General features: G+C 48.6%; 1 protein-coding gene across 1 annotated transcript in view; it reads left to right on the top strand.

Moving 5' to 3' along the window:
- Nucleotides 1–16,829, top strand: part of LOC119399930 (uncharacterized) — a 39,872-nt gene extending 23,043 nt beyond the window's left edge. Inside the window, exons 2-6 of the mRNA XM_037666825.2 lie at nucleotides 3,934–4,106; nucleotides 7,021–7,143; nucleotides 12,285–12,593; nucleotides 13,432–13,683; nucleotides 15,836–16,829. Coding sequence (XP_037522753.1) covers nucleotides 3,934–4,106; nucleotides 7,021–7,143; nucleotides 12,285–12,593; nucleotides 13,432–13,683; nucleotides 15,836–16,291 — 1,313 coding nt within the window. The 3' untranslated portion in view covers nucleotides 16,292–16,829. The remainder of the gene's footprint in view (nucleotides 1–3,933; nucleotides 4,107–7,020; nucleotides 7,144–12,284; nucleotides 12,594–13,431; nucleotides 13,684–15,835) is intronic.
- Nucleotides 16,830–19,148: the final 2,319 nt, after the last annotated feature.

Here is a 19,148-nt window from a genome sequence, read left to right as displayed (position 1 = left end):
TAGCAACTACCCTTATCCTGGGGCTGGCTCACACGTATAGCCTTCCATTTGTAAGCCGTGAACGCATGAGGCGCAGATTGTGTACCATTAACCTGTCATCATCACACGATTAATGTAACACCACTCAATTGTACGCGATTGTCAGCTCACAAGATTAGATGGATGTGTGCGTATTACCGTTTCGCATTAACTTGCAAAGTATATACCCGCATGCAGCTGGTACGTATAGTGATTTCTCGAAAGCCGACGAATTCGAAACAAGTTTCCGCTTTTGGCAACTCGGCGTTCAATATGGCGGCGCCCTGGGGCAGCTGCACCGACTGAGGACTGTTTCTTAAATTCCCGAGCTTCGCCCTGTTCATGGAGTCATCTAAGAAAATTCCTAGAGGGAAGTCTGATGTTGTTGTTCATGGGAACTGAAAGTATACGTTCAGTGAATCCGGCGTCTGAAATTTCATTGGAATTTTTACGTGGCCTAAGATTTTGTTGGAGTCGCTTTAAAAACTGCAAATGGGGAGTGGGGGTTGTTAACAGTGGCGTAAACCGACTCTCCCTTAGAGTGAAACAATTTCAGCCCTCGGGGGCAAATCAAGCGGCCCCCTTTAGGGTGCTAATTGACAATGATATGAACCGGTTCTCATGAAAGGACAACATATGCACCCTTGCATCCGTATATTTTAGTTATTTTGACCACGGCGCCGTGGTATATGCGTCCTTTTTTCGTCCTGTATTCTTAGCGCCGTTTTCTTACTCGTAATCGTGAACCGACCAGCTGAAATTCGTACCCTACTGGACCCTTCGCTGCGGCGGTGTCAGCCAGCATCCCTGAGGGTGCAGAACTAGCGCTTACGATTGAAAAGAAAGAGTCAACCAGCACCTTTAAGATAGTGTTCGTCGACAGTGGGATGGATAAGCACCCTTACGGGTGTGCAAAAGTTTTCGCCCCGCATAGGAAACTCCGTGATCGCGTGCTTTTAGGTATACGCCAGAGCATATACCACGGACACATGCGGTATTGCACACACAGCGCTTCCGACATCCAAAGAACTCAATCCACGAGAGAAGATAGAGCACTGCGCGCATGTAAAGAACGCCTTTTACCGGCACAAAGAGAGCGCCGCCGTGTATAGCGGAAACGTAAGTTCCGTTTCTCGGACACGTATTATACGTTTTAAACGTCCCGAGAAAGCGGCAGAGCTTGCTTGATTCCGGAAGCGGAAAAGGAAACTGGCGGGACAGAGTACATAAGACGACTGGAGGAAAGAATGGCGACAGTGGCTTTACAAGATTCACTTTTTGTATTGTTACATTCCCCCAGTGTCCTTCCCTCACCGCAAGTCGTCCTCCATACGAAGTCAGACATAGACACATTGTATCTATTTTAATGCGCGGACTGTATAGCGCTCACTCACTGATATATCGCACATGCACGCAACTCAATCACGCTCGGTGCGGTATATTTACTCACTCATATCCGCACCATCTGACTCTCGTAGTCTGTATCTATATAGTATGCACTACACGTATTGCACGGAACTCGGGTGATTACCTAGATACGAAGACCGGAAGTTTAGAGGAAGCGTTTCCGCGGGGAGGCTTCAATGTTAACACGCGTTGGAACGGATGAAACCTTTTTAGAAAGCATTTGTGGTGAATCGATTTTCGATGGCGTTTTCATTGGTGTCTGGGATATGAACGATATGATCTGCTGGGTAAGGGCAGTGAACATTTAATGAATACCTTCATATTATGAGTGCAAATCAGCGCAGCCGACAGGAGGGGACAGAAGAGAGGACACATACACATCTGTCCCCTCCTGTCGGCTGCGCTGATTAGCACTCATAATCATGTTGTACCAACACGCCCAATCCTACAGTCTTATACCTTCATATATCGTGCAAGAACTGCCGAATATAGGAATATCTCGGTAGCTATAGGGGCGATCGATGCCATGTCTGTGGCGTCATAATTGTGATAAGAGCAGATTATCGCTATGTTTCTAAAAGTGTCTAGCAGAATGTCAAAAGCGGACGACGTTGGTGTATCAAATGTGGTCCCGAAAAAGAACATAAATGTTTATAAATGGAATTCTTGTAGGGATGTGCGAATATTCGAAAGGTTCGAATAATCGTCGAATGCTACATTCGAAATATTCGTATTCGATTCGAAAATCGTGTATTCGAAAAGTTTAGAATAATCGATAAATTCGAATATTCGAAAAATTCGAATATGCGATTCGATTATCATGCATAAAATAACTCGTCTTTCACACTGCTGCGTTCGTATAGCTAAAAACGTTGCCGAGAGGAGCGATACACATCGTAAGTACACGGAGGCACGATATCTGCCTGCGACGAGCGCCCCAATACGTATGATTTATTGCTGGTGCATCTCCGACGTGCAGCGCTGTTGGCGATCATGTAACCTTACATTTTTAACCGTACACTCGTTCACTATAGGGGACCACTTCTGAAGAAAGACAGTGACCCATGTGACTGGTGGCGGACTGTAGGCACTTCAGATACCCCAGTCTGGCAAAGCTTTGCCCCATGTACATATCCCTATACCAGCCACTTCTGTTCCAAGCGAGCGTGCCTTTTCAGTGGCAGGGGGGGGGGGTTGTCTCTGTTAGAAGGGAGCGCCTGCTGCCTGATCATGTGGAGCAAGTCATATTTCTTCAGGATAACATCTAGTCATTAGTTTCATTGTGCCGTGATATTTGCTTGGGTTGTGATGTGCATTGTGCTAGCCTGGACATTGTGTTCTGTGCCAGTTAGGCTGTTAATGTTTTTTTTTTTTCAAATAGCTACATGTTAAATAAAATATCGTTACTGTGGAGGCATTTTTCCTTTGATATTCGATATTCGATTCGATATTCGAAGGTGGATATTCGTATTCGATTCGTATTCGAAAAATTTGATATTCGCACACCCCTAAATTCTTGTAATGTACAAACACACACACACACACACATACATACATACATACATACATACATACATACATACATACATACATACATACATACATACATACATACATACATACATACATACATACATACATACATACATACATACATAGTATTGCCCACGTGTGTACGCCGACACATTGAGAACTACTGCCTTGTTTACACTTAAAAACAGGCGCAAATGGCAGCGAACCCGAATTACGACAGACCCTTATACGACTTGATATACCGCAAGGACGTAAACTGGAATCCAAGTAATGCTCAATCAAGTTTTCCATTTTACGGCGAACTGACTTGACGACTTCATATAACGTAAAACGCTAAATGCACCCCATTTATGTCCAAGCGCTGTTCCACGCCAAAGAAAAATGGAACAAATTATTCATTGTACGTCCAATAATAGCCCATGGGGCGTACATTAGCGGCGAAAAAAAAATTGAGTGATGTTTGAAAGAAAACGTAAATGATTCGATGATAATTATTTCACTCACTGGTTTGGGTAACTGCGCAGAGACGAAACTTCGCTCAACTGTATCAAAAACGAAACTATAGGCTTTTCGTGATAGGTGTGAACACAGTGAAGTACGAAGCTCTGCGTAGAAAATAGGCGTACGCACAGGGGGGGGGGGGGGGCCCTAATCACCTAAGAGGGGGGCGCGGAATCTATCCCGTACATTGACCCTTCGAGTCACCTGAGAGGAGGGGCGCAAAATCTGGCCCATACACTGGCTTGGCAGGGTGGGGGGGGGGGGCGCTGCGACGAACCTTTGCCCCCACCCCTAATGAGGAACCCTGCGCACGCCTATGGCGTAGAACATCTGTATATGAAGACTTCAGCAGGAGAAGCTAAATCCTAATTTGTATCAATCTTCTCAATCTCATCTATGCTCTCCGGATTGGACCTATAGCGCAATTAACTACATGCGTAAAATGCTGATGATTTGCGCATGCGCCATTCGCAGGCAACATGCGTTCGATGGACGAGGACCAGGTGATGTCGCTGCACGAGCTTCTCAAGCGCAAGCTGGAACGCACCCGGGGCCTTGTGAGCCTCGGCATGGACCCTTTCCAGGCCGGATCCATGGGCTTTCTCATACAAGAGCCGGGCGCCTACATCAACGTCTCGCTCACCAAGGTTAGACATACACATCTACTTTATACAGTATACAAAGTTAAATGGGCATACCGACACGACGCTTCAACCTATCTGTTTTCTTGGTTAGCGAACGTGAACTGAAAAAAAAAATTATATGCCGTACCAACAAGGTCGCTAAAACTTCACGCAAACGAAGTTCTTCGGCGAGACCAGAATTTGGGGACATGTTAACGTGGCGCCATCTCTCCCCCTCCCCCGTTGCTGAATTGGAAATATGTGAAAAAAGTCGCCCGCATCTTCCCACAGGGGGAACTCGAGTAAATGCGTCGCAGAGTGGTGGGGGTATCGCGTGAATGTTCCGTAATTGGGTATGGTTTGGGAATGCTTAATTGTTACACGATGCGCACACCAAGTACGACTTGAATGGCTCCGGCGTGCACGAAGTTCCGGGTCCGCAGCTCGCTTCAAACGCTTGCGTTCAGCGTCGTATGCTCGTCTCTTCGCAGCCTTGTCTTCTGCGTTGCTTGCTGTTGTTGACGCCGACGACGGTGAGGGTGGGGTAACGTTGCCTTCAACGAGTGTTGGGACGCTGATTGAAGGTGCTGTTGCTTCCATCGCATCTACTCGAGTCAAGCAAAGCGTCAAGTCAAGCGATAGCCAAGTAATGATGCCCTTGACTGAATTGCGAACGCGCGCTCCACCGCTTATTTACACACCGCCCGCGTTCGAGGGAGAGGAGGGAAGAAGGGAGGGAGAGGAGAGGCTTGCTGCCGGCACGAGACGAGCCGAGCATGCGCAGTGGGGGTGTGGACGGCGCCGCCGACGCCGCAGGTGCGACTAAGAAATGCTCCGCATTTAAAAAAAGGATCATATCTGACAAAAAAAAGTTATGAAAGTCAACTCCCAGTTCTATACAGTAGAATACCATTCGCGTTCGCACCGACGCCGGATATTTTGAACAGAACAGGAAACAATGAGGTGAGAACAAGTACAAATAAGGAATGAACATAGGCGTGCGCACGGGGGGGGGAGGGGGGGCGCCATACATTGACATGTCAGCGCCACACATTGACATAATTAGGGGGGGGGCGCTGCGAAGAACCTTCGCCCCCCCCCCCCCCTTGAAGGGGAACCCTGCGCACGCCTATGGGAATGAATACCATAGGACAAGCGCTGATTTTTTTTTACTCATGAGACATACATGTATAGGATTTCCCGCTTAGCAATGAACGCATACTGTCGTTGAGCTTATCAGACGAGTTACGTGATTCGACACCAGCTTTCGTTTGTTTGTTGAAAGCAGCCTCTTTCTAGAACTCTTACGCCTACTTTTCGTAATGGGCTTTTACGTCGACGACCACTTCTGACCTAATTTAACTACCGTATATACTCTCGCACTACAAGCACTAGCTTACGTTGGCTGCGGTGTTGGTTTAATCATGCCTAGTGTCGGACAATGTTGGCTAACGTTGGCTTTCTGCCGCTATAGGAGGAACACGGTATCTGCGTTCATTATCAATTAATTAATTTTTATCATCTACCAAATCTGAATTTTTATTAATTATTAAATAATTAATCTGTCTACTAGGCACGCCAAGCGCTTATCGTTAGTCAAGTCAAAAGGGTATGCAAATGAAAACTGTTGAAAACGCGATCCAGATCTCATTTTCGATCATGCTTCAACAGCTGGAGGCTATCGCCTGTGGCGTCTTAAAGGGGCCCTGCAACACCTTTTTAGTTATATTGGAATAGTCTCATTATTGACGTATGACTCTTCACGAGTCATATGCCGCAAAAATTTTTCGAATCCGTCAAGTCTAAGTGGTGTTACCAAATTATAGAGATCACGTTCCGCAGCTTTCTCCCTCAACTCAACGCCGCGAGCACGCGGAGATCTAGGTAGCGAGTCGAGGGAGGGAGCGCAGACGAGCGAGGCTCCGCCGAAAAGCGCCGGCGGAAATTTTTTCTTCATTTTTTTCTCTCTGACGTCTGGGCGCAACCACGTGGTCTGTGCCGCCACTTCCGGTCGGCTTGCGTCGTTCTCGTCGAGCGGAGCCAGGCGGAGCCGTATCTCGCGTGCTTGAAAACTGCGCGTCGGTTTGGTAATGTTGGGTGTGCACCTCGAACGCCGTAGTGTTTTCATCGCTTTGCCAACCATGGAAGCAAACCTGCGCGCTCGTTTGGAATGAATGACAGCTGAGATCGGTTTCGGCCCATACTCCGATACACCGCCTCGTAAGACGGCACTGGCAGACGACCCCGAAGCGCCGCCATTACCGGACGCCAGCATTGTTATCGGAGACATGCTGCACGGCTGCCTCGGTCGGTCGTGAGAACGTGCCGACGATGCAGTTCCCAGCTGACGAGGCAACACTCGAACGGCTGCCACTCTCAACGGCAACCGGCGATGGTCAAAAGCACAGAAATATTCACGTTTTCGGCACTGCGCATGGCGAAGAAAACGGAACCACGCAACTACGAGCAGACGAGCTGTCGGTGAGACCGGAAGTGCTAATATTAATGTTTGTTCGGTGTTTTTAACGCGATAACAGAATATAAACATACATATCTACTTATTGAACTCAAAATTAACAACGAAAGTAATAATGAGGGTGTTATCGTGATTATAACATCAGCCAATGGTGGAACTGCCGACAATCGCGTCATATTTTGCGGACTAATACATCATTTGTCGAGAGAAGAGGGAGCGATTTTCAGCTGACTTTGAGAATTTATTGTAAATTCCAGGCCGTGCGCATCGCTATAATATTTGGCTCGCGTGTTCTCGGGAGCCTCGACTACCGATCGGCAGCGCTTTTTGAGCATGCTCGAAAAGTGTTGCAGGGCCCCTTTAAACCGCTGTGACAAGCCAAGATGACGTCACAAGCCTGTGGTGCGCTGCTGCTGCTTATGCAAAACTGTGTCACGAATGCCTTACATATCTTTATTGCAGCTTGCCGTGACGGGACTGTCGAACTTCACCATCCGCGACGTGGCCACCAACAACGCCGCGATGCGCGCCAGCGTGCTCATGATAATGCCCCGGGTGGAGATACGATGCGCCTACCGCGTCAAGGTGAGTCTGCAGACCACTGCTGCCGCTCCAACGATAATCCCGTTGAAATGACGTAATAAATGACCGTATACACTTCACTAGAGCTACTGTTCGTATCGCCCCGCCAGGGTGGTCTAGTGGTTATGACGCTTGACTGCTGACCCGAAGGCCGCGGGATCGAATCCCGGCCGCGGCGGCTGCATTTTCGATGGAGGCGAAAATGTTTGAGGCCCGTGTACCTAGATTTAGGTGCACGTTAAAGAATCCCAGGAGGTCGAAATTTTCGGAGGACCGGAGCCCTACACTACGGCGTCTCTCATAATCATATCGTGGTTTTGGGACGCTAAACCCCAGATATTATTATTATAATACAGTTCGTATCGATGGCTTAAACAGATGTCGAGTAGTCTTAGACGAATGCACAAGGAACCGCGCGGCTCTTAACACGAGTGTTCTATGCCGGGCTCCACCAAGAAATCACTGACATCATATCCGTCACGGAAGTGATGTCACTAAGTAAATTGAAGCTTTGGGCTATTTGGTTTTGCTAGAGTGTACTATAACGGGGGAGTGCCCGGAACGAGATTCGAAAAGTGAAGCCCAAACAGGGTCAATCCGCCTGCAGCGCCTTAGACGAATGCACAAGGAACCGCGCGGCTCTTAACACGAGTGTTCTATGCCGGGCTCCACCAAGAAATCACTGACATCATATCCGTCACAGAAGTGATGTCACTAAGTAAATTGAAGCTTTGGGCTAGTTGGTTTTGCTAGAGTGTACTATAACGGGGGAGTGCCCGGAACGAGATTCGAAAAGTGAAGCCCAAACAGGGTCAATCCGCCTGCAGCGCTGCGATCGGTAGTCTGCAATGTGTCGTCGTTTAAGAGATACGCGCGGCTCCGCCAAAATGGTGCAGGGGTAGAATGCCCGCTTCCCACTCAAAAGGCCCGGGATCGAATCGCAGCTGCAGATGGTGGGTTTTTATTCTTAGTGTCCCCTTTTGTAGCTGTATTGGCTTTCCTTCGTTTCTTAAAACTAGCTTAAGTTGCTACGTGTTGGTTCAAAAAGTAACGCAAAATGTGAAGTAAAATAGAAGAAATTAGAGCGCGAGCGCAGGTATTTGCAGCGCCACCGCCCGGGATTGTACAAAAACGTAAAGTATGGCCTCCGAGATTTTCGCGAAGACGAGACTCGAAACAAGATTTCATATTTTACGTTACTTTTTGTAGGAATACGTAGCAACAGAAGCTTGACCCTGTTTGGGTTTCACTTTTTGTACATTGGTGCTGCGGCCGTTCCGAGCACTCCCCTGTTCTAGTACACTCTAGTTTTGCATAACGAAATAGGAACAGCGCGATTTATACACGGGGACACAAAAGATCACCACCCAAGCACTCCGTACATATGGTTAACCAGTGAAGCTGAAGAGTGCGGCCCCGGCGTTAAGCAGTGGGTTAATCCCGACGTTGTATTGAAGCCTTTCTCAATTATTGGTATGGTTTGAATGGCGAAATCCGCCGGTCTTTGAGGATGTTGAGGATCACGTCGAAGGTCTTGTTGACGTATATCGCACACGCCTCAGGATCATTGTTTCAAAGTTCGACGCTAGGGAGTTCGAGCAACGCCATCTCTTGCACGAACCAGCGCGTCGTCGCCGTGTCCCCTGATGTGTTCGAGTAGCTCAATTAAGCGGTTCCAATGAACTTCGGGGGCAGACAAAGTTGGAAATGCCGTTGACTTGCCGAGCAGCGTTGTCATTGCGAACACCTCCTTCTTGCCTTCCTACCAGCAATGGACCGTGTTAGGGCAGACGCGGGGCCACCAGTCGTTCCTTGACGACGTTGAGCCTGGGCAAATGTGAAGGCATCGGTGGGTAAACGTAGCCGTTAACGGGGCCTAAACTTGGCATACTGCCTTTGATTAGCGATTCCTTGCATGTCCCACAGACCCGAAACTGACCGACGTCGGGAGCAACTGGGGAACCGGCGCGTCAATACCTGCATGGCATTGTTTCGTTGTTGTTGAGACCGGATCCCGTCGATCGTAGCCAGGTTGTTGTCGAACCACAGGCGGTCGCAGACGTCGCAGCCACAGCCGAAGTGCCGCTAGAGAAACTCCCGCCGAAAGCGGGCGTCGGCCCCGGCGAACGTGTTGCGCCATTGCCATGTTGACGCTTCCACAGAACACCTACACACCTCTACCGGCACTGCCGCTTCCACATCACCTCCGCCCGCCATGGCGCGCATGCTTGGGTCCGACTAGAGTTACTGTATATGCTACCTTTAGGTAGCAGATCATAGTTAATTTACAGCGCGAAAAACGAGAGACAAAAGAAGAAATACTACACAGGACAAGCGCTGACTGCCAACTACAACATTTATTGCGCGTAACCCATGCTTAAATAACATCGCTGCGTACCACGTGAACATGAGGGGGCGGAAAGGAAAAAAGAACTTATTACAAAAACCAAACAAACAGAAACTCTAGTAACTATCATCGTATGCCCAGATAGTCTATCTCTTTTTGAATTAAGCTGATTGAGGCCTGAGCAACGCACACATCTGACAAAGAGCTTATATGCGCAGCCTCCACGATTTCCCGCTGCGTCTGCCCCCTGTGTCGATACAGAATGGCCGTGTTACCAAATAAAGGCACACAACCACAATCGCGACAGTGCAGCGATATGTGCGAGCTAGCTTGGCCTTTCAGGGAATTATTGTGCTCACGCAGACGCACATTAATGCAGCAGAGTTGTAGGTAGCAGAGTTGGGCATATGTCCGGCTAGCAACCACCGCTATGCGGTGAAGTAGCACTCCGTTTGCGCAGGCGACATGCCTATCGTGTCGGCAATTAACATGTCCGGCGTGTCGAAGACCGGCGATAAGCATTGATTATAGATGTCTAGTGTTAATTCAGTTCGCTGCAGAGGCGGCGTCCAAAAATACAAAAAATTAGCCCGAGCGTCAGCTTCTCCGCAATGCATGGTTGCTGGCGGCGTTTGGAAGACAGATGCGCAACTCTGCTACCTAAAGGTAGCATATACAGTAACTCTAGGTCCGACGGAGAGACGACCTCACTGACGGCGCAGCCAATGGCGTGCGCGCTTGGGTGCGACGTAGAAAACGACGTAACTAACGGCGCAGCCAATGGAAACCGTTATCGAAACATGTGGCCTAGCCATATAAAGCTTTCGCTGTAAATAACGACACGGACAAGCTCTTGTCCGTGTCCCCGTGTTAAAATATCGCTGTTCCTATTTCGTGATGTCAGTAAATGTGAACTATTTGGAGCCCTACATTCTACTATGGGAGTGCCGTATACAACTGTCCCTACTGAAAGCACCAGCAAAGCAAAGAAAACGTGGTGCGTGTGGTTAGAACAAGTTGCTTAACGATTCAGGGCACTTTGTACTTTACTACAGGAGAGCAGTAAGCAGTCCCAGGCCGTGCTTAGACGAAATCTGCGCAAAGCTACAGCTAGCACGTTCGACTTCTAAGTAAACGTTTTTCAATTGCAAAGTGTTGACGCACGATATCTTCAAGATGCCACTCTACGCACCCCTCAGAATTGAGATAGGCGCGTTGGCTCATTTCTCTGACATATTGTGTCAAATGATTTTTTGGTTTGAATGCTGTCAAGGTAATTCAGGAGTGTTTAAACGAAACCATATAACGTTTATCTGACACAGCGTGATGTTCCAGACGTAAAGGAAATAAGAATGTCATTTACTTACAAAATTTCGGCAAACTACGCGCTGAGAATGCCTCAGTATATACGAGGACTCCAAGCCAGACGTAACAGACGCGTTCTTATGCAAGGCCAACGCAAAGGAGGCTCTGCCAAAGCAAGTATTTTCAAGCGTTTCCCTCGTGAGTTAAAAATTAAACAATAAAAAAAGTATAGACAACTCGATTATATTGTGCAGTGTGCAATGTTACGCGCTTGTATTTCCCTTGGATTTCTTCAATTCGGTGAAGGCACCTTTCACCTTCGTGTTATTATCGATTCCTATGAAAGAAGCATCAACTGTCTTATTCGTTTCCTGGATGAGATTTCATCACACATATTTATTTACATCAGGATTTATCCTTCCTTGTATGTTTTTAAAGTTAAATAGCGTGCAGTACCGTTTCATTTCGTTTCATTTTTATGCCCCTCAAAGCCAGATGCATTACAGAGGGGGAGTGGTAAAAGCATAAAAAAAGGGAAAAAATGCAGAAGTGACGGTATTTTAAATACAACCTGAGTATACAATTTTAGCTGTTGTATTGCGGTATCGCTCACAATAATTAATGTCCAGAATTTCTACAACGTTCATAACAATTAATGTCTGTTAATATCTAAATTTAATTCTTCGTTCGCGCATTTCCCTTATGAACTTCAGTGTGGCCAGTCCCCCTTGTGGGCATGAGCCAGTTTTATAGGGAACAGCAACAACAACAAAAACTCACAAGGGTCCCTTGTGATGATGACGATGATGATGATGTCCTCTTCCCTTACGCATTCGCCTAAGACGATTCGAAGGCGAAATCCATCTTCTTCTTTTCCTTCTCAGTCGATGTGTTGGTCCTGCCCCGCCACGCCCCGCTCCGAGAGCTTTGTGCACATAACGCGGTTTTGCATTGCCTCCAGGTTTGAAGGCATAGCAGGCTTTCTGCACCTTATCTGGTTTTGCGCTGCATCCGTGACCGGCTCACCTCTGACCAAGCGACCGGGTCATGTGATGACATGATCATGTGCCGTCACGTTATGTGGCGTCACATGATGTGACGTTACATAGTGATGCATAGTTGTGTATAGTTATGTGACATCACAGAGCAGGCACGTAGCCAGGCTGGGGCCGCCCCCCCCCTTGAAATTTTTATGGGACATGTTGTTTTACGGAAAATAATGAAAATAGACCTTTCTGTCAAATAGTGAAGGATTTCAGCAAGTGCCCCCCCCCCCCGAAAAAAATTCCTGGCTACGGGCCTGCGTCACAGTGACGTTATGATGACGTCGCGATTACGTCATGAAGACGCCATATGGTGACGTCATCTCGTGATGTCAGTTTTTTGCATCACTCTAGTTGACGCCGACGGTCAATTTTCGCGTTTGATGAGGCATCTAAGTCTGTAGCCTTAACAATGCCTTTGACAGTGAATCATTTGTCATTTCGCCCAGGGCTACATCAGCGGCGAAGGCGAGAAGCAGTCGCGCGTCATAGACGAGAGCGGTCAGTTCGAGGCGGTGCTTGGACGGGCTGCCATGTCCTGGTTCGCCCGGGTGCTGCACGTCGACAAGGATGACCTGCTGGTGGCCCAGACGGGTCTGAGGACACACGTGGACGAGGTCGTAGCCAAGCGGTTCCTGCCGACGGCCAAGGCCAAGACCCAGTCCGAGGACCAGGACGTGATGGGTGTGGTCGGCAACAGCATCGTGGACCACGTGCGCCAGATGGTCGAGGACAAGCTGAACAAAGTCATAACCAAGGTGACGAGACGTACACGATTACGGGGAGCCTTGTGGCTGATGTTAACACTCTTACAGTTGGACTGATGAGAAATCGTTGAACAGGGAAAAGTCGCTGAAGTCAACGTTTCGGGAAGTGGACTTTGTCTTCTTTAAGGCAGTTAGTTGCAGCTTTGACGGAGACACGTCCACTTTTCGAGACGTTTGCTCCAGTGGTCACGTGGTGAAGCTTACGTAAGGTGGTAATTCAAACAAGGGGGGTTACGTGATGAAGCTTATGTAAGGTGGGTGATTCAAAGAGTGATCTGAAAGGGGATCACGTGATGAAGCTTACATAAGGCGGTTCATTCAGACAGTGCACTGAGAGGGGTGCTATTTCGAGAGTCCAGACTTGTTTTTTTTTAAAGGATAGAAAGCTCTCTGCGGGCCGCAACAGTCTCTCTCACTGGGAAGAACCGTGCAGAAAGCCAATTAGTTTTTGTTGCCGCGCTCCAACTAGCAGCAGTATTTGAAGCAATGTGAACGCTTGTTTATTGTCCACATACCGGACTGGTCGTTTTGCGCAGCAGCAAGAGGAACAGAATGGTTACCAAGGCATGAGAAACACATTTGGGGAAGGCACAGGATAGGGCAAAGTGAGATCGGGAGAGGCCTTCGTCCTGCAGTGGATCTAAGTAGGATGAATACGATGATGATGATACCTTTAACGCCTGACAGGCTTTATACTCGTATTGTTGACACCACCACCTTGCGGGGGTTGTCTTTGTGCTATCTAAAGCCATAACACAGCAATTCTACCGCTACTTTGTGAACGGTACACGTGACCATAAGCTTTGTGGACCACCTCCACATTTCGCAGGCGGTGTCCACGAAGCCCAGCGAGGTGCAGGACCTGCTCGAGTCGCTCGTCGTTCCGACGCCTCACTCCGAGGTGCCGCGCACCTTCTCGCCTCACGGTCACCGCATCAGCAAGCGCCAGGTCCCTTGCAACAACGGCACCGAGCTGGACGACTACGTCGACTACCTGTTCCGCTTCGCCACGCGTCTCATCCGAGCCATGGAGCCCATCCAGGGACCCAACTTCACCATCTACATCGAGGAACATCTTCAGGTATGCGATTAATTAAACGCCGAATTGAATTGGAAAATGACTACGTGAGACGATAGTCCTTTTTTCTGCGTCGCAAAGAAAGCCCGCGAAATAAGAAAAACAATCCTGCGCTAATGTCGTTCTTGTGTAGGTCTTTGTGTAGTTCTAAATCCTGCGCTTAATGCAGCTCCACTACCGTGAAACCTGAGGAAATGCGTAGCACGGGCAGCCCAGTGATTACCTTGGCAATCGCGCGCTTGGCGGGGAAGTGGCGCCATCTCTCGCGCGGTGCAGGTATCAGCTGGATGTTTCAGAAGTGTCTTTCGCGATTTGAAGTAAATTATTGCGATTCACTCTTGCTTACTTCTGCACTTTATATTACTAGACCTTGTTAGTTTATTTTGCACTGGCTTTGAGCCATCTTAGCCTCGTTTTAGGTCTGTATTGACCACTGCGTGACCATGCGACATGAGACAGTGAATGGATGGCAAGCTCGTCCCCTAAAATGCTACACACTTTAAAAAAGATGGTTGATCCCCCCGTCATAGGAATCGGAATAACACGAAAGTAAAGCGTGCCCTTACAGAAGTAACTGAATGTTTACTGATAGCTCCGTTTAATGTGGATGCACGCACTTTGATGATCGGTGGTACGTCTCCATCCCGAGGACTAACGTCCATGTTATATGATTAAACAAACCCTTTTGGTAGCTGTAGTAGTTAACGGTGAAAGCGTAATCAGAGAACGAGGTGTGATAGCCAGAAGAGCGTCGCATATTGGACGCAGAACTTGGTCGCCATCCCGCGGCACGTTAAAATGTGATTAAACACCACGGCCGGACGCAAAGCGCGTCGTACCGCCCCCCGGCCGCGATTTTCTCGGGGCGAGCGCGTGAGCGGGGAACGCGGTGTTACAGCCAGGTGAGGCAGGCGCGCGTCGCTTAGCTATTTTTGGTTTGAATTAACGTGATGCTATGAGCGAGGCCGACGCTTTTACGACGCTTGGGCTAAGATCGCCACCTCGCAGTGTGTTAAGGCATTGACAAAATTGAATTTCTATTGAAAACGCGCCGAATGAGACGGACGTGTAACGCGTTGCAGGTGCTAATCGCGGAGGCCAGGATAATGACGAATTACTTTATTTTACCGCTCCCAGAGGGCAGCACCACCACTCCGATCGGGAGAGTGGTAGATATAAAAGGCGCGTTTGTAAAGCCTCTAGTCTGTGACCGTGGCGCAGTGGATAGCGTTCCCGGCATCTATTGTTGCGGACCAAGCGGTCGTGGGTTCGTTGCCGGAACTTTTTTTCTTTGCCATCTGATCGTGTAATTTTTTTCGACGTCATTTCCGTCACGGAAATACGTCACTGAAGTCTTGGTGGACCCCGGCATAAAACACTTTCGTGTTAATAAAAAGCTACCTGACGGAGCACGTGCGCACTGCTGTCACGCTGCTTTCAAACGTGCTAAAGGTGCACTAGATCGCCTGCAGCGTGACTGTGGCCACGGGGAACTGGTAGTGTGTACAGGTGGTGGCCGAAACTGCGCCACCGGCTGACGGCGCAAATGCATGCTGCTGAGTGCTGCCGAGGTGATAGGGCGCCCATAGAACGCTGCAGGCTACCTGCTTCACCAATTGCACGCTTGACAGCAGTGCGCGAGCGCTTTGTCACGTGACTTGTTTAGCATACTTCGCGGGCTTCCTTTGCAACGCGGAAGGAAGTGCTTCGTGAAACGTATACCGTGCAGGAAACAATTCAATCGGTGGTTTTTGAAGGTGCTGTACAGCTCTGCGATCATACTTCGAGTCTTCAATCAATATTTCAAAATTAAGGTAATTAAACATGACGAAGGAGTTAGCTATAAGGGGAAGATAAAAATACCCTAAGTATATGTTAGTGCAAATAATATGCCTCCAGGTAAATTCCCTTGCGACACGACTTTTATTTTTAAAGTCTTTCATCAAGTTACGTGGGACAAACTATATATAGCTTTGAATTCCACGCTGCATGCTTGCAAATGAACCCGCGGCCGTTGTGCAGTTCTGAACAGGCACGACAGACCGCGGTTCGGAATGAAACGGCATAGTCGGTGTGTAAGTGGGGTGTGTATGGACGCCGTCCGCGTACCTTCACAAGTTCCTTAAGCGCTGACGTCTCGCCTTCATCCGCGCAGGTCTTCCTCTACGACGTCCAGGCTCGAAACGTCTACACTCTGTCGCGTCGCAAGCCGGCCTACGTCATCTGCAAAAACGGCGACGTCACCGTGGGGTTGGTCATCCTGCTGGACAGCATCATGGCGACGGCCAAGTACCGCGTACTCACCGACCACCGGCACCTGCTGTACAACGGCGACGCCGACATCAAGCTCTCGGGCACCGTGGTGTGGATACAGATATCCCAGCTCGCCAACGGCAACAACCGATTAGACGTGGTGCGGATCTGGAGGATGGGCAAGGCGCAGGTGTTACTCAAAGGACTGGGCAACCTCACGTCGGCGATATCCATGTTACTCACGAGCATATTGAACCACGACCCGTGGAACGTGATACCAGTGGCCGAGGCGCAGGCCATTACGTTCGGCAGGGAGATGCTGGCGAACATTACCGTGCCCATATTCTCTTTAGTGTGAGGGCGCCACCGTCGTTCCGCGTGCCTCTAATCCGGACGTCACGTGGTCGCGTCACTCTGTGGGCATGCCTGACCGAATCACTTCCGGTTAATGCGTCCAGTAATTTTACACAGGCTGTCCAACTAGGGTTCCGTGGGCGTTGCCATATATGATGTCGTCTGGACTTTTGTGATTCCACGTGATCAACTGCCCAAAAGCACGAAAGGGCGTCTGACAACACGTGGCTCGGACGTTTACGCACGCGCAACAGTCCACAGTGGGGATGTTATCAAGCTACGGTCGAAAGGCTTATATCGGCCACATGTTTCCACTAAGTGTTTGCGAAATCAATGATAAGATTTCGTAGAATTTTCATCCAACTTTCGCGAGAATTGGACGAAGGGAATATCGAATTACTGGACCGCATATTCTAGAATGTTTCACTGCGATAAGCCATTGTGGCGCTTGAGGGAGAAGCTGTCTTCCGATGACATAACGTTCGGGTTCGTGCGCGGCACAGGAACGTGCGTCGTCACGATGATGATGTAATCAAAGTGAGTTCCAGATATTGATGGCTTGCACGTGACGTCATGGATGGGGGTTTTTAATGTACTGGTGCTCCAACATGGCGGCATTGATGACGTGAAGGCAGCATAATCACGTGGCGGTAAACCTGCTTCAGTGTGACAACGACGACGCTGCAAGCAACCACAAATAATGAAAGCACCTGCGTGCGATCTACTGATAACAGTAACGTGACATGACAAATTTCAAGTCCCGACATGTTGGTACTCCAACATGGCAGTTTCAGTGACGTCAGTGCAAGCTGTCTATAGACTCGTGTCTCTGTCACTTGCGTAGTTGTCTCGGTGTATAGGTTGGGCGTTTCCGGCAAAATCCGGATATTTCCAGATTTCTGTTGACGTATGCGTGTCAGCTGCCGGTTTTATTGTGTGCCAAACCTGCGAAGCCCTTCACCCCCAGTAGTGTGATTTCCGCGAACTTATAGATTTTTCTACTCTCACGTAGACAACGGCCCTTAGCGTTGCGCCGACCAAATCAAGCGTCCTTAACCCAGAATATTAGACTGTGGAAGAAGCGTCTCAACTGGCTCGCCGTAGTATTAGGGAACGACGGTTAATCCGTATTCGCGTACGCATTACAGTTTGCGAAACACCGGTGACACGTCGGGCAGCGACAGACCTAGTATGGGCAGCTTGCGGCGTTTTGTTAATCCGCAGAGCTTCATCAACGTGTTTTTTTTTCTTCTTTTGTACAAGGAACGCGGGAAGATACACTTCGATTCATGATTATACTGTTGTCGACGCCTCTACGCCAGTACATAGGCAGCCACATGACCTCTTCACCAGAGTAATGATAGTATTGTGCGCTCGGGTTTTATTCAGCATCTCAAGATGGCGCCATTAGCGACGCTGCTCACGTGTTTCTTGTGGTGTATCGTAGGCGAATATGTAAACTGAATGTAAGCAAAATGAAGTGGCGATGCTTCGAATACAAGTCTTCATAGGTGAAATTTTGTTAAAGGTTTTACATCACGTTTTGGTACGCTCGTCAGTCGCTTGTATAGTCCTGAGTCATGGGGGACCAAGATAATGGAACAGTGTGCACCATTTTCGCTCGTCATGCGGCCCAAACTGCATGGTCATTGGTCATGCCATGAAACGACGTCATAAGCGTCAACAGCGAGTGATTGCCCAGATGACGTATTAAGGGGAAAGCACGATGCGCTCGCTATGCAGCATTTATTGAGCAGATATGAAAAAAAAAAACAAAAAACGGTGCCGGTGGGAGTTTCGAACAAACAGGCTGCCGACACCATGAAAGGAAAACCGGCTGCGCCGGTCGAAACCCCGCTGGGTGCTAACATAACTGCTTTTTTTTTTTTTTAAATGAATGGCAATGTACATATATGCACAACCTGAAGCCCTGTTTTTTCGCCTGTTGTTTGAACACAGTTGACAGGGCAGTTGCGATTTCTTTGCTCAGTGATGCTCAAGAGCTCGCCATATAGCCATCTTCTACAGGACCCTAAAGTAGCATTGTATTTCCGCTTCAGTATGGCTGTCCAGGAGAAATCGACCGATATTGGAGCTACGTAGGCAGCCGCTTTCAGCTTCTACCAGGCAGCCGTGTAAACACATTGTCCCCGATACAGGACATTTCAGTCGGTTTGAAGTGTCATCGAAGGAACACCAATAAATATACGAAAGAGCTGTAGCCAGCGATAGGTCAAGAATGCAGCGGCAACAAGTCGCCAAATGGAGAACCTCAGCAACACCTTAAGCGTTTGACAGCTGCAAGAAAAGATATCGCAGCATCACGCTGTCCATTTCTGTGGATGACATGGAAAAGAGGGTGATACACAGAGGGTATCGTGCCCTTTCTTGTCCCTGTCGTCTTAGCGCTTGTAATATATAAGTGTGGTACACAAGCCTGTCGTTGCCATTACGTATGAGGGTACTGGTTTGGGCTTGTTGGCAACAATTCCTGGTCAGGTTATTCGCGCAACACTTAGAGAACGATGACACGAAATTAACAGACATGCGCTTGCTTCTAGCTGTCTATTTCATTGTCCTCGTTCTTCAAGTGATGCGCGAATGACCCGACTTCGAGTTGCATTACGACTGGTATCGAGTCCAAAAGCTATCGCCTATTCTTGACTTGTTCGTGACTTGTCGCAAACGCGAGAGCCACACGAAAGCGCAGCCAACGTTGTTAAGTTGATGAAACAAAACAAGGTCAGTTCTTGCTAAGATAAAGACTGTACTCAGGAGGTCTACCCTGATCGATAAGGTTGGCCCTGGATGCGGAGCCTCTGACGTCATGGGATGACGTCATCACGTGGCGTCACGATTGC

This window comes from Rhipicephalus sanguineus, chromosome 7, assembly GCF_013339695.2.
Source record: "Rhipicephalus sanguineus isolate Rsan-2018 chromosome 7, BIME_Rsan_1.4, whole genome shotgun sequence".
Taxonomy (NCBI): Eukaryota; Metazoa; Arthropoda; class Arachnida; order Ixodida; family Ixodidae; genus Rhipicephalus; species Rhipicephalus sanguineus.
Note: the sequence above shows the minus strand (reverse complement) of the source record. Positions and strands in the feature narration are given on the sequence as shown.